The 27975-nt window shown below is 48.0% G+C and overlaps 2 protein-coding genes across 6 annotated transcripts in view; one reads left to right on the forward strand and one right to left on the reverse strand.

Annotated features, from left to right (window-relative positions):
- The window catches only part of Dlg3 (discs large MAGUK scaffold protein 3), a 54339-nt gene extending 46328 nt beyond the window's left edge, over positions 1-8011 (reverse strand). For 2 of the 5 annotated variants that reach the window (XM_035449938.1, XM_027431739.2), the window contains exons 1-9: positions 7655-8011; positions 4676-4729; positions 4375-4425; positions 3900-4024; positions 3532-3701; positions 3079-3215; positions 2648-2792; positions 1902-2064; positions 179-335 (exon numbers count right to left, since the gene is read on the reverse strand). In XM_035449938.1, coding sequence (XP_035305829.1) covers positions 179-335; positions 1902-2064; positions 2648-2792; positions 3079-3215; positions 3532-3701; positions 3900-4024; positions 4375-4425; positions 4676-4729; positions 7655-8011 — 1359 coding nt within the window. Of the gene's footprint in view, positions 1-178; positions 336-1161; positions 1389-1901; positions 2065-2647; positions 2793-3078; positions 3216-3531; positions 3702-3899; positions 4025-4374; positions 4426-4675; positions 4730-7654 lie in introns of those variants that run through there. The other 3 variants (XM_035449939.1, XM_027431740.2, XM_027431737.2) reach the window with 3 other exon arrangements.
- A 326-nt stretch (positions 8012-8337) lies between these two features.
- Positions 8338-26947, forward strand: LOC113837508. The gene is made up of 5 exons (XM_035449732.1): positions 8338-8478; positions 19996-20137; positions 20213-20559; positions 24335-24655; positions 26595-26947. The coding sequence occupies exons 1-5, from the start codon at positions 8338-8340 to the stop codon at positions 26625-26627; spliced, it is 984 nt and encodes a 327-aa protein (XP_035305623.1). The 3' UTR covers positions 26628-26947.
- Positions 26948-27975: the final 1028 nt, after the last annotated feature.

A 27975-nucleotide genomic window follows, 5' to 3' on the forward strand; every position in this document is an offset into this window, starting at 1 on the left:
TCAAGCATAGTCTGGTCTTGGTCCCTATTCCCTCATTAAAGATATTTATAAAGACAATTTACATTTTCTTCAGTTCTTAGTCCTTCCTTCATCTTGAAATATTTCTTGGCGGACACTAGGACTCCCCTCCTTTTTAGCTTGGCACAGCACCCATCCTCCCACCTCGCCTTTGTCTCACCGATAAGATCCGGTCTCCCCTTCGCAACTCCCCACTCAGGTCGGCTGGGCCTCCTGCCAGGATAAAGGAAACAAAAATGCCTTCTCCATCCTCTCCTCCTACGATGTTGAAGCCCAGGCCTGTAGAACCTTTGTGAAGGATGATCTTGCGGGGCTCTCTGGAAGGAAAGGAGTAAAGATACGACAAGGGCGGTCAGGATGACAGAAAGTGTTGACCCTGTGAAGACCAGTCTGTCACAAGATCCATACTTGCAATAGGAAGCAAAGAGTTGAGCTTCTATATGTGATACCCCGCTCTTCCCTTTGTCTCTTGAAACCTGCTTGGCTGCTCTGTTATGTCAAGTGCCAAGTTTCAGTTCCTCTTCCCAAAGTCTTCTAGTCAATTTCCCAATGGACATTTCTCAGCACTCTCAGGTCAACAAAACCTCATCCAGAACTCTAGAGCCCAAATTTCACAGCTCACGCACTCATTTTCACCCGAATCTCTGGTAAGCTCTGTGAACCGCCCTGGGCTGAAAAAAGAAACTTATTAAGGGCAGCGGAGTCACCCTAAGTTGATGGTCCTCACCATCCAAAAGAGACTTTCATTACACCTACTGCTGCAATTTTTTGAAGTTCTGTCCTCCAACTATGACCCCCAAAATATAAAGCTACCACTGATATAGAAGAGTCGAAAAAAAAAATCCCAGGTCCCTAAATGGTGCTCAGGGACTAAACTGAAGAGAGGAGACAAATATATTAAAAAAAAACTGATTAAAACTGGCCATAGTCAAGGAACCTCTCTCTAAATGGTCACAGTGCCACCAGGTGAGCAGAATTATCTGCACATGTGTGTCTATGCAACTCTCCCGACTCCCCAGCACATTGTCCCATCCTGCCATCTTCATTTGTTACAAACATCTTTCCTCAGAGGAGGCCCAGGTCTCAAGCGAGCCTGCCTCTTCCTTTCTTGCTGTTCGGAGTCTCGGGTGCGATGCTCCCTACCTGGCATCCCCTCCGGGCCGCAGGGAACGGAGCGGCCAGGCCCACCTCTGCGAGGCTCTCCTCCAGGCCGAAGCCGAGGCCGTGCCCAAACCCAGGGCCAAGCTTGAGCCTGAGAACTTGCGAGCCCTCTCCATGGCTCTTCTGGTTCTCCCCGGGTCAGCCTACCCTTTGGTCTCCACTGAAGCCGGCCCAGCAGCCACCTAGTCCCCACCCCGCAAACCTGTCCCCTTGCAACCCCAGCCGGCCTGACCAGTTCAACGGCCCCAGCCCGCCACCACCACCACCACGGGGCGGAGCCCTTCCCTCTCCCCCACCCACCCCCCGCGCGGTCCCGGGCTGGCCAGGCGGCCTCTTAGAGTCCGCCAACCCCGTCGGCTGAAAGACCTTCTTCAGTGATTACGTATGGCTGCCGCAGAGAGGATTGACACTGTTGTAGTGCAGGAAACCCCCCCCCATTGTCCCCACCTCCTCAACCCCCTAAATGCTCCACCCCACCCCGATCTGCTTTTTCTGATCTGGGCCACTCGCTAGGCACTCCCCCTGACGGCAGAACTCGTTCTTGCAGGCGCCTCTGACCCCTTCTAGAGTCCCAAGGCCTCACAGAGAAGGGCTTCAGGTCTTACAGCCGAAAATGAAGAGGGCCTTATCCTCCTTTTGACCATACTACAAGAAAGCCTGTCGCCGCCCAGAAAATGAATCCTCACTCCACTCTAAGTCGAAAGGATAGGGTAGGGTCTTACCTGGTGAAGTCTTCCTCAGCCAGCATGTGCCTGGGAATGGGAGAGTAGCGTGTAGGGGGCACCTGAGGAGGAGCAGGGTAGGTGGTGACCTTGCTCTCCACTGTCCCGAGATAACCCAGGCTGGAATTATGGCTTATGTGGTTGTCAGCCAAGGCAGTGAAAGCTGAGGTGAAAAAAAGAGAGAAGAGGGTCCAGAGATGTCCCACTGTGGAATATTCCCCAACCCCCTCCAAGGATTTTTCCACATACCCTACCCTAGGTGCAAAAAAAGGAGGGGGATGCTGATTCCCTAGGCCACTGCTCTCTGCTTTATCCATTCCCCACCCCTCACCCCAGGGTTCCTCCTCCACAGCCCTTTTCTAAACCCTGGGCTTACTCCTGTGACTCTTAGAAAGAGCTGAAGTCAAGGCAGTCTACAAAGAAAGGCATGACTAGAGGTGTGACTAATAATAATCCCTCACATCTCTGTAGCCTAATAGTTTTCCAAAGGCTTTCTCATCCATGATCTCATTTGATCCTTGCACCAGTCCAATGAGAAAGGCAGCATATATACCATTAGCTCCTTTAAGCTAAAGAGGAAACTAAAGGTGTGAAAAGAACTTGCCCAAGGACACCCAACTCCCAAGCACAGGGCTGAGACCTGGACTCAGTTATGACACTATCATCTGTATTTGTTCTCTCTGAACAAAGGGTACAGACGCTTTACCCCCCTCTGAAACCAGGGCCAAAGACCAATGAGTACGTACTGCTGGCATAGTCAGGGGGAGCATACATGTCGTTGAGGTGGAGGCTGCCCGGCTTGGCTACCTTCAGATAGACCATATCTGATGTGTTCTTCAGTGAAGCTACAGCTTCCTCGTGCCTCACATCCTGCAGATTGGTGTTGTTCACCTAGAAGAGGAGACACCCTGGGGTGGGTCTTAGAAAGGAAAACCTTTTCAGGGAGCTCAAAGGAATGCTCTCTCAGTATACTAACAGGTCCAAGTAGGGTAGGGTTAAAGGGATATAAAGGTGGCTGGTCCCACCATGGGAAGAACTAGGGTCTTATTATCTGGGTAAGCACAAGTCAGGTGATATTCTTGAAATTCTCCAAAATGCTTCATTGTCTACTGAAGTTGAGAAGGCACAAGAGCTGCCCCCCACCATTGTTTGGGCATCCCCATGAAGGTTGTCTCACCGCAAGCAGCCGGTCCCCAATCTGTAGGCGTCCATCTTTCTGAGCAGCTCCTCCTTCAATGATCTTAGTGATGTAGATGCTGTTGTCTCCTGGGATATGCTGATTACCAATGCCCCCAGCAATGCTGAAACCCAAGCCTAGATGGCAGCCAGCAGGAAGTGGGAGAGGGCCAAAAGGAACGGTTAGCATGCATCATTCACTGCAAAGCCAATTCCCTCCCAGCTATCCCACTATCCCCTCCAAAAGCGCCCTTCCCACCAAGAATCCCAAACACCAGCCTGGCATCCCAAGGTCAGTAAGGGTTGAAACCTGAGGTCAAGAAAGAAGGCTATGAGCTGGGACTGGAGGACTCATGGTAGGAGAAAAAGCCACTCCCTCCCCTTCCTCCATGGGACAGCCATGACCTAGTGCCTGAGGTGGGTTGCTAGAACGTAGGAACCAGGAGGGCCACACCTTTTGGCCCTTTGAGCAGGTTGACCTCCATGACAGTCTCAGGTGGGGGCTGTCGCCGCCGCACCACCAACCGCACCACAGGGCCTGCCTCCTTCAGTGCCTCCACAGCCCGGCTGTGCACCACTTCCGACACGTCCACCTCATTCACTCGTAGCACACAGTCATTCACCCTGTGGGGAAAACCCAAGAGGCATGACACTAAGCCACCTTCCCTCTACCGTGTCTCCTCTACCCTCCCTCTCCTCTCCCTTCCTCCTTTCCCTCTCTTTCTCTGATCTAATGGAAGAGTCATCCTGCCAGGCTGGCCCATGTCCTCTCTTCTCCATCCTGTCCCTTCCACCCACAGCCCTGCTTCCAGGCCATCTCACCCCAGCCTCCCATCCATGGCAGCTGCTCCACCAGGAATGATCTTGGTAATAAAGATGCCAGGGTCATCGGGGACATGAGGGTTGTCGATGCCACCTGCGATACTGAAGCCCAAGCCAGAGTTGCCCTGAGAAGAGGGTGGAAGGGCACAGTCATTTCATTCTGAGAGCACAAAGAAGGGTTCTTGGCACTCCACCTCCCTCTATATCCCAGAGTAGCTTCTCAGGTCCCATGGTAGGATGGGGCACATTCATCAGAAACCTAGTAGTTTCTCAGCCTATGTTGACCATTTTGGTGGGGAGGCCTCAGCAGACCAACCCCCACTCCAAGATGCAAAGATCTGGCTTCTGAGGGCCCTGTTTCCCCATGCTCTCAATAAGGCTCCCCAGTGATTCTGGAAATGCTGCTCAGCTCCCTCCCCTCTCCTGGATGCAACCCTCGCTTCCCATTTCCCACCCTCCCTACTGGAAAACTTACCCGCTCCAGTACTATTTCCTCATACTTGAACATGCCGTCACTGCCATTCACCTAAGGGGAGACAGAAGCACTTCAGTGTTCCCTGCCCTCCCAGCCGTCTGCCCTCTAGTCAATTTGCTTCCTTCCCCACTCCCACAAAGATCTCAAGCACACCACAGGGCATCTCTAGATCACAGATGTGGACAGGCTGACCCCAAGCGAGCACACCCTCCCCTTGTGTCCAACCTTAGAAGTCCAAACCCAGCTGCTTGTTTAGCCCAGATCAATTGTCTGAGACTGAGCCAATCAGTGGTGCACTCACCGATAGGCTGGGCTCCAGGGCCTCGGGACTCACTAGGAGGGGTGCAGGGTTGGCCTAAGGGGGATGGCAGAGATGGAGCATGGTGGGCAAACTATACCACACCCAACATCAATAGGAAGTGCCCAGAAGCCTGGCCAGGGAACCTCTCTATTTCTGAACCACAGTTCCACCTGACTTCAGGATCATATAGTCCCATAGTGTCAGATATGGGGAATCAACAGACACCATCTTATCCATCACTTTAACATGACACTTGGGAACACTGAGGCCTAGAGAGGTTGTAAGGTGTGCCTAAGGGCACACTGGGAGTTAGGGTGTAGAATGTGTCCAGGTACTCTTTGGGTTATAGGATGCTTCAAGGCCAGTGGTATTTTGGCTACTCATCCCTTCTCCATGTTATTCCCGTCAGAGTACCTTGGAAGCCCCAATTTTTACACCTCCTTTTAAAGGTTCCAGAAATACAAGTTCTCAGATGGATAGGAGTAAAAATCCGAATCCATTTTTCCCAAGGGACTTTTGACTTAAACCCTTTGTGTGTCCCAGAAGAAAGGGTCGGGGTGGGAATTGGCCAGGAGTCTGAGGACAAACAAGGGGTAGGACAGGACTGGAGTAGACAAAATTCCCCATGAAGGAGAACCTGATGACCCATAGACATTAGAAGCACAATTTGTGACCTTTAACATACAGTAGCCATGGGAAGACAGGCAAGAAAACGGTTCAAAAACACAGATTGTTTTCAGCAACACATAGATGTGGCCTTCCTGACAGGACATATTTGTGGCCATGTTGCGAGTGGAAATCTGATTCTGCACAGACAAGTACACCTGCTTCTTCATTCCCACATTCATTTTCAAGACTGAAGGAGCCCCCTTGTCTCTCTCCACACGTGTCCCAGAACTGATCCAAATTTCTATGGCCATGTTGTACCTTTCTTAAGTTTTGGCCCCAGAGAAGAACAGCTGGAAAGCCAGGGTGGGGGTTCGTCAACATACTCTGCTCTGTTTCCCACTTCTCACTTTCATCCTTTGCACTACTGGCTTCAAGAGTGCTGACTAGCCATGCCTCCCTTATTTCCTCCTTCATGTTCTGTAGTCTTAAGGAGTCAGTGGTAGGATTCCAGCTGAAGCCTCACCCTGGTCCCACGAGGAAAAACCTCTGGTTCTTCAGAGACTTCCCTCCCCAAAACCAACACAGCTCACTGAAGTACAATGCAATAGATACAGAGGAAAAGAAAACCCATGCAGCTCTTTCATGCTCCTGGTGCACCATGTGTGCCCACATGTGACAAGCCATGCCTCAAGCCCAGTTTGGGTGGTACCTGGAGGTCTCAGCTCCCAGTAGTCCACCCTCTAGTCCTGGTCCCACTCCCACTCAGAGACCTTGCCCATAGGGTCAGGAGCAATCCAAAGATCATCCTGGGTAAAGAAACGGTACCCAACGGGCCCAGCCCTGGAATTGGCAACTATTTTCCACTGGGCAGGCCAAACATGAGCGTGTGTTTGTAAGGGAGGGGCAAAGGAGAGGGGGACTCACTAGAGAGGGCAAGGAACCAAGGCTAGGGACACAGGAAAAGGTGTAGGCAGAGAGAATGACAGTACATAGGATTCCTCTCTCCAAGAAGCCCCCTCTTTTGCTTCTAGGTGAAAACACATCCTATCCTCAGAGGAGGACAGGGATGGTCAGAATGGCCACCAGTTTGGGGCAGTCAGCACCTGCCATCGACAGCAAAGCTTCCTCTTTCTTCACCCTGGGGGCTGCAGAATTGAAGAACTAGACAGGCCCTCCGCCATGCATGCCAGAGACCTGGCTCTGCCGGCCCAGCCTCCATTTTGCTGCTTCTCCCACAGATGCTCCTTCCATTTTCTAAGCTGGCAGTTCAGGCTGGGAGTGGAAGCCGGAGTTGTGCCCAGCACCCAGGGGCTCCAAGCTGTGCCAAATCAGAGCTGGGGAGCTAAGTTCTCCCACATCTGTGGGTACCTACAAGGACCATGCCCAACTCGGGGCAGACCCTACATTAGGGCAGTTGCCCTTTGCTTGGTTCCAGACAATATGCCTGCTTTGGAGCAAGAAGGCTTGTTGAACACCCCCCACTCCCCCCCACCCCCACAGCATACACTTCAGAGCAGCTTGGACAAAAGAGTCTGTCCTTCTCAGCCTTGCTTGGGACGTGTCTTGCCTGCTCCCCCTCCCCTCTTTTTCCTGTCAAGCGCATCTCACCAGGGACACACACACACACACACACACACACACACACACACACACACACACACGCGTGCGCGGGCACACACACGTGTACACTCTTGAAACCACATGCTCACACACATATACATGGAGACACACACAGGCAAACACAGCTACTCCTGCAGCTTCATCTACAGAGACACCTCCACATTCAGAGAGCCATCCTCACACATCCATGTGCACGTTCTCACACAAAGGGACTGGGACGGAGAGATGAAGCTCAGCCAGCCCTGAACATGGGTTCCGCTACATACATTCACACAAGCTCCATTGCTTTCCTCCACACACCCCAATATACATACAAACACATATGTCCCCCCCACGCAGAACACCATGCCCCCTCCTCCCCTCCTGTGGAGACACACACCACATACAACCCCCGCAGAACCTCCCGCCCCCTGCCAGACACAGAGACACTGCCAACCTCCCCCCTCGCCGCACTGAGACAAACCCAAATCCCCCACACTAGAAAATGTGCCCCTCCGCCATACCATCACCCCTGATACAAACAGCTCCTCCCAATCCCCTTCAAATGGAGACCCCCCTAAACACACACAGAAGCACATATATTTGCAACAGTATCTCTTTAGTCAATGACAGTATTACGGCTCAGGGGCCACAGACTTGGAGCCCCAGCAACCCCTACTGTTCCCCAGACTTCCTAGACCCCAATCCCTAGTCCTTTTGGGCTGTCCCACCAGCCCCCACCCCGTCACCCGCCCATTCAATGGTCCTTACCTGCTCATACCAATCTCGGTTGGTACAGGTGCACTCAGGCCACCAGCTGGGGCCACTGCCGTTGAGTTTAGGGGTGCTCTTGCCGGGGACTGGCTTAGGGGGCACTGGCCCTACATCTCGGCCTGTGGGAATGAGCTTGGCCTTGGTGCGAGGGGTTGGGGTAGCCCCTGCCTGTGAAGGCAGGGTCTGTGAGCTGTAGCCTCCATAACTGGAGCTAGCCCCATTGCCCCCACTTGGCCCATAGGGGTCTGGCACCTGCCAGTCCCCATAGCCAGGAGGCTCAAGACGCCGCAGGGCGGCCAGGCGGGTCACCTCATAGCACTCGGGGCACTTACAGCAGTGCTGGTGCTTGTGCATGGCACTGCCCCCCGCGGCTCGGACCCCCCAACCCACGCCAGTTTCCACGCCACCGCCACTGCTGGGCTCCCGAGCACACTCGCACTGCTCAGACCAGGAAGGGGGGGGCACCCGTGGGGGCGCCCGGGCGGAGCGGGGCCTGGGGCCGGGCGGGCGTCCCGGGGCCTCTGCCCCCACGCTGCCCCGCACCCACGGCTCCCCCTCCAGCACTGGCGGCTCCGTGTCGCCCGTTGTGGCTCCTGGGCCAAGGCCCAGCGGCAAAGAAGAAGAGGGAGCCTAGGAAAAGGCTAGGTGCGGCGAGAACCTCTTCTGCTCAGGTCCCCAGGATGGATCTGAGTGGAGTCAAGAGCATCTCTCCCTGGCTCCCTTCTCAATTGATTCCAGCCAATCAGCGCACAGAGTCGGGCAGCGGCAGCGGCAGCAGCAGGAATGCTAAACAGCGGCTCCTTAAAGGAACAGAAGCAAAGGTGCCCCCCGGGCTCAACCACAGCTCCCCCATTCTCTGAGGGACTAGCTACCCTAGCCTAGGTGGCTGGGATTGAGCCACTGGAGAGCTGCGGAGCACGATCCCCTGTCCCCTTGTCGCCAATTTCAGTCTGTCTTCTGCCCACTCCACCCCGCCCCTCTTTCAAGAGGGAGTTGCAGTGAGATGCTCAATGGGTCCCTAAGCTTGCTCTAAGCTAGGGCCACCAGAAGTAAAGACAGCAACAGAGCAGACCTGAGGGGCATCTGGGCAGGGTGCGAGAAGTGCTGCCTCCTGCAGGGGACTAAGGAAGAGGGCAGAGTCCAGATCTGTTAAGTATCCTATCAAGACCATTGTTCTCTCATCCTCTAGGCCCTGTAATGGCTATCTCACAGTCGACCTTCTTACATCACCAGTGTGAAACTTAACCCCAGAACTGGCAATCAGAAAACTACTTATTCCTGCCTCAGACACTTCTGCCTCCACTCCATGGTTGTGTTAGGGAAGGGAGGCTTGGACTATTAAGAGGAAAGGGTGTCCAGATTAGAAGGAAGTGCTAAGAAAAGCTTGGAAGTACAAAAGCCAGCTCTGTGGGTCTGGAAAGCACATAAGAATACCTGTTGAAGGAGGTCTCCTCGATTCCCCTGTAGGAAGATGGGAAAATGATGCTGATAAGACAGAATTCTTTCTGAGACAGTGATCATCCTACCTCAAGTACCTGATTGGTGGCATTACAGGTGTCACCTGGCCTAACTTTTTGTTGCCGTCCTTGTTTTATTTTTAGCTGACAATGACTGAATCATTACCAAGTCTGAAGTACAAACAAAAAGCCCTATCAAGGCAGTACTAAAGTTACCTTAATTCTACCAATAAAAGCTGGAAGTTAAGCAATGTTAACACAGCTAGGTAACATAGATGAAAGATATAAGTCCTTGCCATTTGATTCAAACCCATGCTCTAGATCATCTATATAACTGATATGCTCTAAGTTTTCCTATAGATTTTAGGTCCTAGTTTAATTCAGCAAGCATTCATGCATCACCAACCTCGTGTAAGAGTGCTGTGAATAGAGACTCAGATGGTCATGCCAAACACTGTTCTAGAATTTGGTGACACAACAGTAAGACCAGGCAATATAAAACAAACAGAGCAAGTCCCTGTCCTTGAGGAGCTTACATCCTACTGAGGGAATGCAGACAAACATAACCACAAAAGATAGTTAATCATATGGTCATGATGATTGGCCATGGTTGTCATTTGGGCTAAAATTAGAGTCACCTAGAAGATACACATCTGAGCATATCTCTGAGGGCATTTCTAGAGCAAATATACTGACCCTGAATGTGAGTAGCATTTTCCAGTGGGTCACCAAGATATCAAGAGGTCTGAGTATATGCAGCAAGCATATATCGTCTTTCACTTTCTTTTCAAAAATTATTTCTAGACTTGTTTATTATTTTCTGGGTACTAGTGTTTCACCTGCATGTATGTATGTATGTATGTATGTATGTATGTATGTATGTATGTGCACCATTTGCATGCAGTGCTGACAGAGGGCAGTAGAGGGTTTCAGATGCCCTGAAACTAGAGTTACAGGTAGTTGTGCACCACCATGTGGGTGCTGGGAATCAAACATGGATCCTCTGCAAGAACGACAAGTGCTCTTAACCACTGAGCCATCTCTTCAGATCCTCTTCTACATCTATCACTACTGTTGCCATCGTTGGCTGCCACCAGACTCCAGGTTCTTCCATCTTCCAAGTCAACTTAACACCAGTGACTCTTCAGGGATCCTCCATGCTTTTAGCACTTAACTGGAACGACTGAAACATACAGTTTTTTTGGACTGAACACCTACCAGGTTCTGTGCCTTTCCAGTGTACAAACAGCCATTGTTGGGCTGCTAGTTTCCTTATCATCTAAGCCAATCCAATAAACTATCATTATAATATGCATACATTGTATTGGTTCTGTTCCTCTGCAGAAAGCAGTCTAATGCAGATTTTGGTACCACAAGTAGTTGTAGAGAAAGACGAAAGAAAGCTTAATGGTTTCTGAACTAGTAGTCTAATGTGATTATATATATCTAAAGTTACTAAATATTCTCTTGATAGCATGGAGAGCACATACTGGAAATCCATGATGTGAACTATTTAAAGAAATATGTGAAATAAATGCATTAGACACTCCTGATTCTCCACTTGTGAGAGGCAGGAAATGTAGTCAGTTTACACATGATACTTTTGAGTATTTCTGGAAAACAGGGAATATAATGGTATTGGCTGGTTGTTTCTAGTATCTCTGATAAAGTAACAAAGGGAAACTATAAACTCAGAGATGCAGTTTCCCAGGTCCTGGTGTGTATTAAAAATCTAAAGGCTCAGATGGGTGTTGGTGGCACATGCCTTTAATCCCAGCCCTCGGGAGGCAGAGACAGGCAGATCTCTGTGAGTTCGAGGCCAGCCTGGTCTACAAGAGCTAGTTCCAGGACAGCCTCCAAAGCCACAGAGAAACCCTGTCTCGAGAAAAAAAAATGTTCACATAAAATCTAAAGGCTCTAAGTGTGCCCTGAGAGAGAATCCTGTCTCCAGCATCCATAAAGCTGAAGTTGCCAAAAACCAAACACAAGTCCTCATTATTAGTTTAGCTTACTTACAATACAATTTTAGCTTGGATCCTCAACAGTTATCTGCAGTTAGTAAAGACATTGACTGGAAAATGTTGGGATCCTATTACTTAAGACAGAGATTTGTAGAAGGACCCTAATGAAGCCAAAACATTGAGTTCTTGGATACTAATGTGTTTCTTTTTGTTAAGATTTGCTTTTATTATTTTAAATTGTGTGTGTGTGTGTGCACAGATTTGAATTTTGTGTCTATGCAGGCCAGAAGATGCTGCCAGATTCCCTGGTGTTGAAAGTGATTGTGAACCACTATACATGGTACTTAGAGCTGAACCCCAGTCAGCTGGAAGAACAGGAAGCAATCTTGCCCATTGAGCTATTTCTCCAGCCCCAAATCTGTTGAGTTTATTTTACCTGGAAAAAAATACTCTCCCTGCCTTAGTGATAGGTATATCCCCACCCTGTCCCTTGAAGTATTGTCCTCTCCATCCTTGTCCAAGTGAATTAATCCTGCATTATCCATAGAACTAGCAATTACAGTCTCTGAAGGAGATACCATGCACGATAATGCTGATGTCCTTCAGAACATTTCCTTCCTGCCCATCTTTAGTCCTAGTCCTATAACCAGACTCTTAGAAGTGGGGAACACAGTATGATCCTGAGGAGGTGCACTATGCTCCAAAAGAACTGCTTGAATTTTCTAGTTCATACAAGCAGAGGTCTGGAGAATGTATATGCTAGTGGATTTTAAGGGTATAGCATAGTGGTGAACAGAAAATAACACCACTCAAGGCTGAATTTATTGATGTGATCTTAGATCCTGGGTTTAATGTTTCAACTAGCACAGCATCCACATGGAACAGTTAGCAACCTCCTGAAACTCCAGCCCCAGGGGACCCAACACCCTCTTCTAGCCTCTGCAGGTACTGCATTCACATCTGCACATATCCACCCAGACACACACACACACACACACACACACACACACACACGCAATAGTGTATTTGATTGGTTGAATGAAGTATGAGTCTAGAGATGGCCTACTGTGAGTAAGCTGGACATGCCTGATGTCTTTTGGCTTAATGTTGATGAAGGGATTCAGTGGCTCCAGGTAACTGGGTATCTCTACCATAGGAGAGTCCAGACTACATGGCTTCCAATAATACTATAAGAAGTATGTTTGGGAGAGGAGCACCAGCATGCTTGAAGAGCTCTGTCATTACTCTTTTCTGTATAGCAGAATTTAGACTGGGAGCCAGAACCATTCAATTGGATAACCTAAATGCAATGAGTGTAAGAGTCACAAGGGCCAAGTAGCAGTACTAAATTACCAAAGGTAAAATGAGAATACTGTCCATAACAGACACTAGAAGGAAAGGAATGATCATGATGGTCTCTGTTGACGTTAGATAATCAGCTATGGTAATCTGAGAAGCAAAATACATAGGAAATATACTAAATTTTTGTTTAATCTGTATATGAAATGTATTTCCAGAGCAAACAAACAAAAGTTTATCTTGAATCATTGCCACAAAGAACCATGACTCCTCAACCAACTTCTAGACTTTAGACAATCTATAGGCCTATGAAAAAAATGAATCCCAGGTCCCTTTGAGGAGGAACCCTCCTATACTACCAAATTGCTTTACTATTAATCTTTCTCCAATCTCTCCTGAAATGAGTCTACAGTCTTTTTACCATGGCAACCACATGCTGGAGGAAAAGGAAATAATCATATATTTTAGTACCTACACTAGTTTTGAACTGACATTACGTCCAAGAGATCTCAAATAGCATTGTGGCTCTTCAGTCAAAAGAGGGACTTAAGGATATAATATAATCAATGGAATTTTATCAAAGGTCTGAGTCACTGTGGGTTCAATGAGCCACTGAACTATAGTTATTTTCCTGTACTTATTTTATGAGTTGAAGAATGCATAATTGGGTTTGATAAACAACTTAGAAGTTGGTAGAATTCTCACACTGGTTTCCTGACCTGCAGAGTGAAGATGACATATAAACCATTAGAGCTGCCTCTGCTTGGGAATGGCATTAACAAAAGCCAATATTGCATCTCTGGAGGGATTGCAGAGATTGGTGCCCTCACCAAGGACTTGTAAGATTCAGGGTGATGTTCCTCATCACATCCCCCATTTACCTCTCCTACTTGGTTGGTGCAAATATGAAGGGAATGATAATCTATTATAATAAGTTCAATCAAATGTTGACTCAAATTGCAGCTGGTGTGCTAGGTTTGAGTCTTTGCTTGACCTAGATTAACACATCCCCTGCTTGCTACCTAGTATGCAGCTATTGATTTTGCAAATACTTTTTCTCCATATCTGTCCCAAAGGACCCCCAAGAAGCAATTTGCTTTCAGCTGGAAAGTCCAGCAGTACACTATCCTTTTAGGGCAGTGTCAAAGAAACACAGCCAATACAACTAATAGCAGCCTAGGAAATCCTTTCTCCCTTAGGGACCTCTATTCAGGTAAAGCCAAATTCTTGACTACACCACAGAAAATAATTTCAGAATGAACCAGAGTGAATCAAAGTTAATGAGTTTATGAAGTATTTTGCCAAAGGTTACATAGAGCGTGGATGGTACACACCTCCAAGATATGGATACAGCCTTCTTTTTAATATAATAATTTTATCAAGCCTATGAGAATTATTTACAATCCATTGTTATATTCACCCTTACTCTTCCTTCTAACTCCTTCCACATCCGTCTCCCACCTCCCCATCCCCTCCAACATGACCCTCTTTTTAAAAAATAATACAGTGATTCCAGTCTTATACACAATCATTAAAGAAGGCAGTTGTCCATTAATGAAAATTTTCAACAATAATAATTAACATGAAGTCACTATGTATCAAACAGTTGAGTCAGGCATTCTACACTGAACCCTCACAAAATGCTATGATAATTTCCATCACATAGATAAAGAACTTATGTCTCAGAGAAAGAAGTTCAAGGTCACACAACTGGTGACTGGATGAGTCTGACTGAGCAACCACTGTGTGCCAGGATCTAAGGATATAAAAAACATGACAATTTTTTTCTCTATCAATGGACACCTAGTCCCTACCCCTCAGGATTAGTCTGGGAAATCTAAAGATGTCATCTACTTTAGAAAACTTTTCTCACATCCTCCCTATGCAAGTAAAGTAAATAACTTGCTTCCCTGTACCTTGCCTCAGAAATAGACTGTGCATGGACATTTGAGTGATGTGCTTCCATGTTTCCTTTGCTTTAACTGAACACCATGGCAACAGAGCTTGTGTTCATCTACATTTGGAGATTTAGCAGACATCTCAAACTCAACGTATCCGAATGGTTGATCTTCTACTTAACAATGACCCCCTCCTAAAGTTGTCCTTGTTTTATTCAATAGTGATTTCAGGAGCTGCAGAGACTGCTCAGTGTTGAGTACTTGCTGGTCTTGCAGAAAACCCAGATTAGATTCCTAGTATCCATATCAGACAGCTCACAACTACCTCTAATTCCAGTTGCAGGAAGATCTAGTGCCCTCTTCTGGTCTTTGCAGGTACCTGTATGCTCATAGTACACATACATATTATATATATACATACATATATATATATATATATATATATATATAATTTTAAACAAAGAGGAAAATTAAGGGACCCATGTAATTCAATTTAAAAAAATAATAATTTCACCTTCCTAGTTTCTCTGGGGGTAAAATCCTTGGAATAACATGTCATATCCAACCTAGCAGTAAGACCCATAAGCTATCTCTTCAAAATAAATCCAGAAGTGCACTGCTTCTTATCCTATCTAGTGCTATTCCTCTAGTTCATGACACAATTGCTTGTTCAGCTGGATCACTTCAGTAGTCTCCTAGATTACTCTCAAGGCTTCCATCCTTGCCAAATGTGGTATTCTATTTACAAAAAAAATCAGACCAATCCTGATGAAACCAAGTCATATTACATTAGTTCTCCCTACACAGACATCCAGTGAGACCCCATCTTTCTAAGAATAAAGTTCAAATCCTTGTAGTGATCTACCAGGTTCTAAGCAATGCGATTGCCTCATTACATTTCCAATCTTGTCTCCTGGTGTTCTACTTTCTCATTCTGTTGCAGTTACTTAGGCATCCTTAAGATTTCATCAACAAGGTGAGTGCACTCTTTGCAATGGCTGTTGTCCTGATATGTTTACTATTTGGTGTGGCTCACTACTCACTTCCCTGAAGTCTGCTCAACTGTCAATTTGTCTGCAAGACTTACTGTCATCAACCTATTAGGTTGGCAAAAAAGGAATTGAGGTTACAGACCATCAATTTTAAGCCTCTATCACTAGGCTCAAACACATCTTTAATATTCAAAACAGAAACCATTACAATCAACACATTTTTTGCCAACAAGAAATCAGTGGGTTTATTCCTGTATCATAAAAACCCATGCTTCTGCATTACATGAATTCTTGGAAAGCATTTTCTTCATCTCTCTGATTATGAGCATTTTCCATGCCAAAAAAAAATTGAGCCAGGCATTGGTGGCACACACCTTTAATCCCAGCACTCAGAAGGCAGAGGCAGAGGATCTCTGTGAGTTCGAGACTATCCTGGTCTACAAGAGCTAGTTCCAGGACAGCCTCCAAAGCCACAGAGAAACCCTGTCTCGAAAAAAGCCAAAAAAAAAAAAATCGAGATGCTTGAAGAAGTTGTAGTCAATTGATGAGAGGTCAGGTAATACATTAGATGAGGCAAAACTTCATAGCTCAATTTATCCAACTTAAACTATTTTTCCTTTATTTTTATTCTGTGTGTGGGCAGTTTCCCAGCATGTATGTCTCTTCACCAAATGACAGGTATACCACCCACAGAGGCCTGAAGAGGGCATAAGATTTGCTGGTACTGGCATCACAGAAGGATGTAAGCTGTTGTGTGGATGCTGGGGATTGAACCTGAGTCCTCTGGATCCTCTGGAATAACAGGCAGTGCTCTTATCCACGGAACCATCTCTTCATCCCTTCATTTAACTTTTGAAGCATTGGTTATATGATATGTGGTAGGGTATTGTTGTGGAGCATTGCCGGCCCCGTCTGTTGAAAGCTGCAGGCACTGCAGTTTTCAGTGACTCATGGATTTGCTGAACATACTTAGATGTAATGGTTTTGCCAGGATTTAGAAACTTGTGGATCAGATCAGACCACCAGTGACCACTTTGTGTGTGTGTGTGTGTGTGTGTGTGTGTGTGTGTGTGTGTGTGTGTGTGTAAGTTTCACTTTGGGAACTACTTTGGAGTTTCTCAGTCCAGCCACTGAGCTAGCTGCCCATTTCTTGTTGCACATCACAATCTGATCTAGAAATGGTTTGTTGTTGTTGCATGGAACAAATGAGGATGACAGTTCAAAATAATGAATTTTTAAAAGGTCTTTCGTCATCCCATGAGGCACCCACTTAGTAAGATTTTTCAGCTTTCCAATTTATGTCTAATACCAAATGCTTGTTGAATGGAATAGACCCACTTTTCTCTATTCCTCACACCCAGTACATTCTAAGCTATGTGCATTATATATAAAACATGTGACTCTTAAAAGAGAAAGGGGCAGATTTTCTTGCAACCTAAGTGACCTAAACTCACAGTGGGTTCCTTGGGTTTTGTTGTTGCCTCATATATCCCAGCTAAAGAAGCCAGCCACTTAGAAATGCCACCACAAATAGATGTCAGAGAAAGCCCCAATAATAAGCTGCTCTTCAATAATAACCACTGCAATGTCTTCCTGCTTGCCACAATCCACTAGGAGCTCAGCTTCCTGGTGTGGACCCAAGGTTCTCCTCATTTTTCCCTGCCACTGCTCCTTTCAGCTTTTCATTATAGCCTATACCATTCCTTTATCCCAGAACCAGTTTCTACCAGGGATCCCTCAGCCACCACCCTTGGCTGAGACTTAGATTAGAGCAACATTCTGCCCTCATCAGAGCATCTTCTTCTTGCAGTAGATGGGAATTAACACAGAGACCACTGGCAATGTGCAGAGTCAGAGACTTTGGAGCATTCAGTCCTAAGTGGGATGTCTTCATTAAAACCCTCCTCTCAAGGTTCAGGGGTCTATGTGGAAGACGAGGTGAAAAGATTCTAAGAGTCAGAGGTGGCAGATGAAAGAGCATCTTCCAGGTACAACAAGACCAATACACATATGAGCTCAAAGACCTGAACAGGTTCAAAACAGACAAAATCCCAGCACTGAAAACGAGGAATGAACACAAAGTCCCAACCCTCACCAAGAAGCAATTTGCAATTGATATCTGCTGAGAAAAGGAAAATCAGTTTTCTTTAATGGAGTGTCACTGGGTACACAAACCACAGTCCAGGGCAGGCTCCATGCCCAGGAATAGTTGGCCAACGTAAAATAGACTCCTTGTTTTTCTGTGTGCTTGTTGTTTGTTTTGGTATTTTTGTCTTATTGGGTTCTGATTTTTAGTTACTTAGTTTTTATATTTGGGTTTTTTATTTAGAAAGAGAGTGTGGGAGGGGATAAAGACTATGAAGTTGGTAGGGAGGACTGAGACCATGATAAAAATATATTGTATGAAAAGCATTTTTAATAATTTTAAGTTAAAAGTAAATTTAAAAAAGGATAACCACTGCAACCATCTCTGCCCTCTACTTTCTTTTCTTTTCTGTGTTTGAGACAAGGTTTCTCTGTAGCTTTGGAGCCTGTCCTAGAACTCACTCTGTAGACCAGGCTGGCCTTGAACTCATGGAGGTCTGCCTGCCTCTGCCTCCCCCACTACCGAGTCACCCTTTCCTTTCTTACCTGAGATCAACAAGGGGACTGGTCAGAGTTCTACCCAGGCAGTGACTCTCCTCTAATGGCGTTGCTGTCAGAGGAAGCCTATCAAAACACGATGTACAAATAATGCTGCTATGAACATAGTTGAACAGGTGTCCTTGTTGTTTGAATGTGCTTCTTTTGGGTATATGCCTAAGAGTGGAATTGTCAGGTCTTGTGGTAGACTGATTCTCATTTTCCTGAGGAATCACCCTTGTAATAACCAGAACCTGGAAGCAACCTAGATGCCCCTCAACTGAAGAATGCATAGAGAAAATGTGGTACATTTACACAATGGAGTACTACTCAGTGGAAAAACAAAACAAAGCAATGGAATCTTGAAATTTGCAGACAAATGAATGAACTAGAAGAAACCATTCTGAGCAAGGTAACCCAGTCGCAAAAAGACAAACAGGGTATTACTCACTCATATATGGATTTTAGACTTACAGCAAAGGATTACCAGCCCACAATCCATACTGCCAGAGAAGCTAGGAAACATGGAGGACCCTAAGAGAGATATACATGGTCCCCCGGAGAAGGGAAAAGGAACAAGATCTCCTGAGCAAATTGGGAGCATGAGGGGACGGGACAGAGAGCTAGGAGAATGAGAAGGGGAGAAGGGGAGGGGTGAGGAGGACATGAGGGAGCAGGAAGTTCGAGTTGGGGAAAGAATAGAGGAGAGCAAGATAAGAGATACCATAATACAGGGAGCCATTATAGGTTTAAAGAGAAATCAGGCGCTAGGGAAATGTCTGGAGATCTACAAAGATGACACCAGCTAACAATCTGAGCTACAGAGGAGAGGATACCTTAAATGCCCTCCCCTGATAATGAGATTGATGACTGACTTATATGCCATCCTATAGCCTTCACCCAGCAGCTGGTGGAAGTGGACAAAGACACCCACAGCTAATCACTGAACTGAACTGGAATCCAGTTGCACAGAACGAGGAGTAATGAGCACAGGGGTCAAGACCAGGCTGGTGAAACCCACAGAAACAGCTGACCTGAACAAGGAAACCAGCATGGGACTGATCCAGACCTCATGAACGTGGGTGTCAGTGAGGAGACCTCGGAAATCTATGGGGCCTTTTGTAGTAGATAAGTAGTTATCCATGGCATAGGAATAGACTTTGGGAGCCCATTCCACATAGAGGGATACTCCTTGAGCCTAGACACAAGGGGGTGGGCCTAGGCCCTATCCCAAAAAATATGACAGACTCTGAAGATCCCCCATGTAAGGCTTCACTCTCCCTGGGGAGCAGGAAGGGGATAAGATAGGGGGTTGTGAAGGACTTTAGAATTAACAAAGAAATTACTTAGAAGAAAAACAATCCTCTCACCCTAAGAACAGGGAGACCTGACTTAAAACCTAACCAAGGTCACAATGACCCAAGCCCCTGGAATTTCTTAGCTGGCAGAAATAACTCCCTTACAAGGCCACAAGACAACCTAACTGAATACCAAGAATTCGTAGAGGGCCACCCTGCCCTAGGGTCATGAAGATAAAAACAGACTATCCCACTGAGTCAGGAGACCATCCTGCCCCAAAGATAAGAGATCTCCAAAGGATCTGTGACTCTGGTCACGTACCCAAACCCCTAAAAGCCTATGGTTTTTCTCCTATAAAAGAAGCCTGCTTTAGAGGAACAAGGCTTTTCCTTTGTCTGTCGGACTGGGAAGCCCGTTTGCGCAAACGTCCCATAATAAACTTACCTCTTGTTTATGCATCAGCTGGACTGGACATTGAGTGTTTTGGGGGGGATCTCCGATTTGTAGAGACTCCTCGGTCCGAGGGTCTTTCATTTGGAGGTCCCATCGAGATCAGGACATCCCCCAGACTCAATTTCATAGCCAGTTGGAGGTAAGACAGTCTATGTATTTGTGTGTATGTGTCTCTGTGTCTCTGTGTCTTTGTGTCTTGTACAGAGGTGTTCCGAGGAGTTTTGGTTCAGCCCAGGCGAAAGTCTGAGGGCCATTTGGAGGAGGGAGAAGAGACGAAGTCTCATTTCTCTGGGGAAGCAGCCGCCCTGGACTTTGCTTCCCTCCCGCTTTGTAACTTGTTTTTTTTGGTTGGATTAGTTTTTGGTTCGGCCCAGACGAGAGTCTGAGGGCCATTTGGAGGAGGGAGAAGAGACGAAGTCTCATTTCTCTGGGGAAGCGGCCGCCCCGGACTTTGCTTCCCTCCCGCTTTGTACTGGTTTGGCGCCACCTGTCTACCGCGGTTCGTCCTGTCTGTTGTATTTTGTTCTGTTGTGCTTGTTATTTGTGTCAATCTCTGCTTCTCCCCATGGGTCAGCAACTAACTACCCCCCCTTTTCACAGGACCCCCAGGCCTTGACAGGTCTTATTGAATCTATCCTCATCACCCACCAGCCCACCTGGGATGACTGCCAACAGCTGCTGCAGACTCTCCTCACAACCGAGGAGAGACAACGGGTACTCCTAGAGGCCTGGAAGAACGTCCCGGGGCCAGATGGCAGACCCACCCAGCTCCCAAATGAAATAGATGAAGTCTTTCCCTTGACCAGACCGACAGACTGGGACATCAACACAGCAGCCAGTAGGGAGCGTCACCGTCTTTATCGCCAGACTCTGTTGGCGGGTCTCAAAGGGGCAGGCAGGCGCCCCACAAATTTGGCCAAGGTACGTGCAGTAGTTCAGGGCTTGGAAGAAACCCCCGCAGGGTTTCTAGAGCATTTGATGGAAGCCTACAGAATGTACACCCCCTTTGGCCCCCAGGCTCAGGATAGGGAAGCAGATATAATCATGTCATTCATTGGACAATCGGCACCCGACATACGTACAAAACTACAGCGCCTTGAGGGGCTACAGGGGTACACCCTTCGAGACTTAGTAAAGGAAGCGGAAAAGATTTTCAATAAGAGACAGACTCCCGAAGAAAAGGAAGAAAGATTACGAAAGTTACAGGAGGACAGGGAAAATGTAAGAGACAAAAAGCGAAACCAAGAGCTGGCTAAAATTTTGGCCACTGTAGTTCAGAGATCAGAACATAGGCCAGGTCAGACAGGGAACCTGGGAGACAAAAGGAGAACAAGAGTGGAGAGAGACCAGTGTACTTATTGCAAGGAAAAAGGACATTGAGTCAAACATTGTCCGAAGAATCCAAGGCGGAAGCCCACCCCCATTCTCTCTCTGGAAAAGGGAGATTAGGACAGTCAGGGCCAGGTGCCTCCCCCTGAGCCCCGGGTAACTCTTAACATCGGGGGGCAACCCGTAACTTTCTTGGTAGACACGGGAGCTCAGCACTCAGTCCTGACTCAGACCCAGGGACCCCTGAGCACCCGGACTGCCTGGGTCCAGGGTGCCACCGGAGGAAAGCTACACCGATGGACAACTGAACGTAAGGTCCACCTGAGCACTGGACACGTGACTCATTCCTTCTTGCTGGTGCCCGAATGTCCTTACCCCTTATTAGGGAGAGACCTCCTCTCTAAAGTGGGAGCCCACATTCACTTCCATCAGAAGAGGGCCACCATCACAGGAGAGGGGGACAACCCCTCCAGATACTGACCTTAAGGCTCGAGGATGAATATAGACTTCTAGAGGATCCCTCACCCACCTCGCCAACCATGGAGTCTAGCTGGTTAGAAAAATATCCCCAAGCCTGGGCAGAAACAGCAGGCATGGGGTTGGCTAAAAAACAGCCTCCTTTAATTATCAACCTCAAGCCCTCAGCCACTCCAGCGGCCATTAAACAATATCCTTTGAGCCAAGAGGCCCGGGAAGGAATCAAGCCACATATCAATAGACTATTACAACAAGGCATCCTTAGGCCCTGTCACAGCCCTTGGAATACCCCCCTTCTCCCCATAAAGAAACCAGGTACGGGAGAGTACAGGCCCGTTCAAGACCTGCGGGAGGTCAACTGGAGAACTGAGGACATCCATCTGACAGTGCCCAATCCTTATAACTTGCTGAGCATGTTGCCTCCGAGCCACATCTGGTACACGGTGCTAGATCTTAAGGATGCATTCTTTTGCCTCAGACTGAGTCCCCAGAGCCAGCCCATGTTCGCTTTTGAATGGAAGGACCCGGAGACTGGGTTTTCTGGCCAGCTCACTTGGACACGGCTCCCACAGGGGTTCAAAAACTCACCAACTCTCTTCGATGAGGCCTTACACCAAGACCTAGCAGACTTCCGGATCCATAACCCTAACCTGATCCTGCTTCAATACGTAGATGACCTCCTCCTGGCAGCGGAATCTGAACAAGACTGCCTCCAAGGTACCGGGGCCTTACTGCAAAAGCTGGGGGAACTGGGGTACAGAGCTTCAGCAAAGAAAGCTCAACTTTGCAGGGTACAGGTCACCTACTTAGGATACCGGCTCCAGGGTGGCCAGAGATGGCTAACAGAAAGCCGTAAGCAAGCTGTAGCCCTGATTCCACCACCCAAGAGCTCCCGGGAAGTTCGGGAATTTCCTGGGCAGCGCAGGGTTCTGCCGTCTCTGGATCCCGGGTTTCGCGGAGCTGGCAGCCCCACTGTATCCTCTGACTAAGGCTAACACTACCCTTTTACATGGACAGAGGAGCATCAGAAGGCCTTTGATGGCATCAAAAAGGCCTTACTGTCTGCCCCTGCACTAAGCCTCCCCAACATAAACAAGCTTTTCACGCTTTATGTGGACGAAAAGGCTGGGATGGAAAAAGGGGTCTTAACACAACAGCTCGGACCCTGGAAGAGACCTGTGGCATACTTCTCTAAGAAATTGGACAATGTGGCCATGGGCTGGCCCCCCTGCCTCCGGATGGTGGCTGCTGTGGCGGTTCTGACCAAGGACGCAGACAGATTGACTCTGGGTCAGCAACTCACAGTGATAGCCCCCCATGCGATTGAGGCAGTGGTCCGACAACCCCCCGATCGATGGCTTTCGAATGCACGAATGACACATTACCAGGCTCTGCTCCTCAACCCAGACAGACTGCGATTCGGGGCAGCAACATCTTTAAACCCGGCCACCCTCCTTCCAGATGCGGACGCAGAAACTGCTTTGCCCCATGACTGCTGCCTGATCCTGGCCGAGACCTGCGGAGCCCGGGGAGACTTAATGGATCAACCGCTACCAGGAGCCGAGCACACCTGGTTCACAGACGGGAGCAGTTTCCTGCAAGACGGTATACGAAAGGCAGGGGCAGCGGTGGTGGACGGGCAGACTACAATATGGGCCAGTGCCTTGCTGCCAGGAACCTCAGCCCAGAGAGCAGAGCTGATTGCCCTGACCCAAGCACTCAAAATGGCTGAAGGTTGTAGAGTCAATATCTATACAGACAGCCGCTATGCCTTCGCTACAGCCCATGTACATGGAGAAATTTATCGGAGACGGGGACTTTTGACTTCAGCAGGAAAAGACATTAAAAATAAGACTGAGATCCTAGAGCTCTTGCAGGCTCTTTCTCTACCACGAAGATTGAGCATTATACACTGCCCCGGACACCAGAAGGGAAATGACCCAGTGGCTAGAGGGAACCGAATGGCCGATGAAGAGGCCAGAAAAGCAGCCTTGGGGCCACAAGTCCTCTCCCTAAAGACCTCTGATCCAACCCCATGTCAAGGATTCGAATACACGGACAGCGACTTAGAAACAGTTCAGAGTCTGGGGGCCAACTATGATCAGGAGGCAAATGTCTGGCGCTACCAAGGAAAAATTCTGTTGCCACAGGGGGCCGCTAAGGAACTTTTGTCACAACTACATCGATGGACCCACCTCGGGCACAAAAAGCTAAAAACCCTTCTACAATGGGAAGAACAAACCTACTATATCATAACCTCAATGCTCTCATCCAACAGATCACTAGCACCTGTACCCCCTGTGCAAAGGTGAATACAGGACGGCTCAAGTTGCCTGAGGGAACCAGGGTGAGAGGAGAACGTCCAGGGACCAACTGGGAAGTTGATTTCACCGAAATCAGACCCGGTAGCTTTGGGAACAGGTACCTCCTGGTTTTTATAGACACCTTTTCAGGATGGACTGAGGCTTTTGCTACTAAGCATGAGACCGCCCAGGTGGTGGTCAAGAAGATTCTTGAAGAGATCTTCCCGAGGTTCGGACTGCCTAAGGTAATAGGGTCCGACAACGGACCTGCCTTTGTCTCCCAGGTAAGTCAGTTGGTGGCCAAAACATTGGGGATCAATTGGAAATTACATTGTGCATATCACCCCCAAAGTTCAGGTCAGGTAGAACGGGCAAACCGAACAATTAAAGAGACCCTGACCAAATTAGCCTTAGAGACTGGCGCTAAGGACTGGGTACAGCTCCTGCCCATGGCCCTATTTAGGGTTCGAAATACCCCCTCGGTACATGGGCTCACACCTTTTGAGATTTTGTTCGGAGGACCCCCACCTATTATGGATGTGTTCCCTGCTGATCCTAACCATTCCGTTAACCCCCCATCCCTCCAGGCCCGACTACGCGCACTCCAGATTATTCAAAACCAGATCTGGAAACCATTGGCTGCAGTGTACCAGGCCGGAAACCCTGCTGTACCTCACCCATTCCAGATTGGGGACTCCGTATACATCAGACGCCACCAGTCTAAGACTCTTGAGACTCGCTGGAAGGGCCCCTACACCGTGCTTCTGACCACCCCCACGGCACTAAAGGTGGACGGGATTGCAGCATGGGTCCACGCCTCACATGCCAAGAAGGCCAACACCAGCGAGAATTGGGTGACGAACGAGACCCCAAAATGGAAACTACAGCGCACTCAAAACCCACTCAAGGTAAGACATTTACATGATGTTTAATCATTTCATTATGCTCGATGCTTTTCCATTTCTCAGCCCTAGTTAAAGGAGCCCCACATGCCCCCCAGCAGCTAACTTGGCAGGTGATATCCCAGACAGAGGAGGTCGTCTGGTCAGTCACTAGCCTCCAGCCCCCCGGTACTTGGTGGCCTACACTCACCCCTGATTTTTGCCATCTAGCCGCAGGTCTAGAAACCTGGGATATCCCGACTATAGGGGCAAATGAGATGACAACCTACATGGGTAGAGGAAACCGCCGATTTGGCTGTAGTAATAGGATAACACAGTGTGAGCTAGCCAGACTTGATTTCTATGTGTGTCCCGGGGCAGCCCCAGGGCTCTGGGTGCGGGGGTTATACTGAGTATTTCTGTGCTAAGTGGGGTTGCGAAACTACTGGGGATGCTTATTGGAAACCCAGCTCCTCCTGGGATCTGATAACTGTCAAGCGGAACTACTCGCAACCCCTCCAATGTAGTCCCCACAGTTTTGGGGACTGGGAGCGAACTTGCAAAGGAGCTCTTTGCCTCCCTCTAAGAATTAACTTCACTGACCGAGGGAAGGCAACCTATACAACCTGGCTAACCGGAAAAACTTGGGGTTTAAGATGGCACATGACAGGAACAGATAGAGGAGTCATATTCAAGGTCCGGTTGCTGATACAGAGCCCTACTCCACGGGCGATAGGGCCTAATCCAGTCCTTAGAAACCTAGGAACCCCAAAGCTCCCCCAACCTAGAGCTCTGGCTCGGGTCATTACCCCGGTTCCAACCGCCACCAGCCCCTCCCTCGCCACTGCCTCCCAGGTAGAAAATATTCCATCTACTAGACAGCGAATTTTTAATCTGGTCAGGGGAGCCTTCTCTGCCCTTAACCAAACCAGGCCAGATATGACTAACCCTTGCTGGCTATGCCTTGCTTCTGCACCCCCCTACTATGAGGGCATAGCCACCCTAGGGACGTTTAATAGCACCACTGATTCATCTCAGTGTGATTGGGGAGCACACCATAAACTAACTCTTACTCAAGTCTCAGGAATGGGTACCTGCCTAGGCCCTGTTCCCCAGTCTCACCAAGACCTTTGTAACCATACCCTCCCACAGCCTACGAAACCCACCTACCTGATACCTAGTCCAGGCCTATGGTGGGCCTGCAATACTGGGCTCACCCCTTGTATACATACAGGAGCCCTCAACCAAACCAAAGACTTCTGTGTGCTGGTCCAACTGATGCCCCGTGTATTGTACCATCCAGCGGGCTATCTGGAGGACATGTAAGGTTCTAATCAGACCCGATATCAAAGGGAACCAGTGTCCATAACCCTAGCTGTTCTGTTAGGGATTGGGGTCACCGCAGGGATTGGTACAAGGACCGCGGCCCTGGTCCAAGGACCGCAACAGTACAGCGAGCTCAAAAATGCCATGACGGCAGATTTAAAGGAATTAGAAAAGTCAATAACCAGGCTGGAGGAATCACTGGCCTCCCTGGCAGAGGTAGCCCTCCAAAACCAGAGAGGACTAGACCTATTGTTTCTAAAAGAAGGAGGACTCTGCGTTGCCCTCAGAGAGGAATGCTGCTTCTATGTAAACCACTCAGGAGTAATTAGGGACTCCATGACAAAACTCAGAGAGAGATACTAAAAGACAGAGGGAGGCCGAAGCTCAACAAGGATGGTTCAAAGGATGGTTCAATAGGACCCCATGGTTGACTACCCTAATTTCCACCCTGGTAGGACCCCTGCTCATTCTCCTCTTACTCCTGACACTTGGCCCTTGTCTCCTCACTAGGCTCCTACAGTTTATACGTGAAAGGTTATCCATCACTCAAGCCCTCGTTCTAACTCAACAGTACCACGCTGTGCCAAGCGCTGAGGTCCCTGATGTTTCTTCTAACCTGAATCTGTAAGTTTTTTTTTAGGACTCAAGAACGCATCTAAGTATCAGCTGCTGACTACAGCCTGCTCCTAAGGACCATGAGGCCCAGACAGGCTCAGACTATAAACCAGTCGTGCTGCTGCAGACACTCCTGACTCTTCAACAGTTTGACAACCAGCTGCCTCTCCACTGCCTAAATCCCCTTTTCTTTTGACTAACATTTCATTTTTTTTAGACCCCTAACGATGCCCCAAAGTCAGCAGGAAGTAGTATGAGACAGACGCCGTCCATTTACCTGGTCAAAATGCTATATAAAATTGTCCACTAATAACCCAAGAATGGGTTACCTAAAAAAAAAAAGGGGGAAATGAAGGACTTTAGAATTAACAAAGAAATTACTTAGAAGAAAAACAATCCTCTCACCCTAAGAACAGGGAGACCTGACTTAAAACCTAACCAAGGTCACAATGACCCAAGCCCCTGGAATTTCTTAGCTGGCAGAAATAACTCCCTTACAAGGCCACAAGACAACCTAACTGAATACCAAGAATTCGTAGAGGGTCACCCTGCCCTAGGGTCATGAAGATAAAAACAGACTATCCCACTGAGTCAGGAGACCATCCGGCCCCAAAGATAAGAGATCTCCAAAGGATCTGTGACTCTGGTCACGTACCCAAACCCCTAAAAGCCTATGGTTTTTCTCCTATAAAAGAAGCCTGCTTTAGAGGAACAAGGCTTTTCCTTTGTCTGTCGGACTGGGAAGCCCGTTTGCGCAAACGTCCCATAATAAACTTACCTCTTGTTTTTGCATCAGCTGGACTGGACATTGAGTGTTTTGGGGGGGATCTCCGATTTGTAGAGACTCCTCGGTCCGAGGGTCTTTCAGTTGTTGGGGGGGGCATGGGAGGAGGAGAGGCAGAGGGAACTGGGATTGACATGTAAAACAATCTTGTTTCTAATTTAAATAAAAAATGGAGAGAAAGAAAAAAAACAGGATCTAAATAAAATCCAGAGTATCCTGACAAAATGGTCCACAGAACACGGCAGCAACAGTTTCTGGATTCTAGCACCTAGATAACAAAGAGAGTTAAATTATTTAATACGGTTAAAACTAGTTAATATAAAAAATGTTCCTTAAAATTGTTCCTGAGTGGCTTACAGGGTCTCAGCATTGTGCCTTTGTTAGTCAGCCCACTTTTGTGAAATACTCAGAAAAGCATAGCTCTTCCTTTCATTCTTTGTGTTTGTTTGTTTGGTTGGTTGGTTTGGGGGGGGGGGTTGTTTCTTGAGACAGGGTTTCTCTGTGTAACAGCCCTGACTGGCCTGGTACTTGATCTGTAGACCAGGCTGGCCTGGAACTCACAGAGATCCGCCCGCCTCTGCCTCCTGAGTGCTGGGATTAAAGGCGTGTTCCACCACCACAC

The sequence above is a fragment of the Cricetulus griseus genome, chromosome X (assembly GCF_003668045.3).
Source record: "Cricetulus griseus strain 17A/GY chromosome X, alternate assembly CriGri-PICRH-1.0, whole genome shotgun sequence".
Lineage (NCBI taxonomy): Eukaryota > Metazoa > Chordata > Mammalia > Rodentia > Cricetidae > Cricetulus > Cricetulus griseus.

Bases quoted from the DNA above. Each gene is read 5' to 3' on its own strand.
- LOC113837508 (XM_035449732.1), top strand. From the start codon at position 8,338: ATGGATCTGAGTGGAGTCAAGAGCATCTCTCCCTGGCTCCCTTCTCAA. The intron at 8,479-19,995 runs GTGCCCCCCGGG...TGGTTGGATTAG, and splicing joins TTAAAGGAACAGAAGCAAAG to TTTTTGGTTCGGCCCAGACG. The intron at 24,656-26,594 runs GTAAGACATTTA...GTTTTTTTTTAG, and splicing joins GCACTCAAAACCCACTCAAG to GACTCAAGAACGCATCTAAG.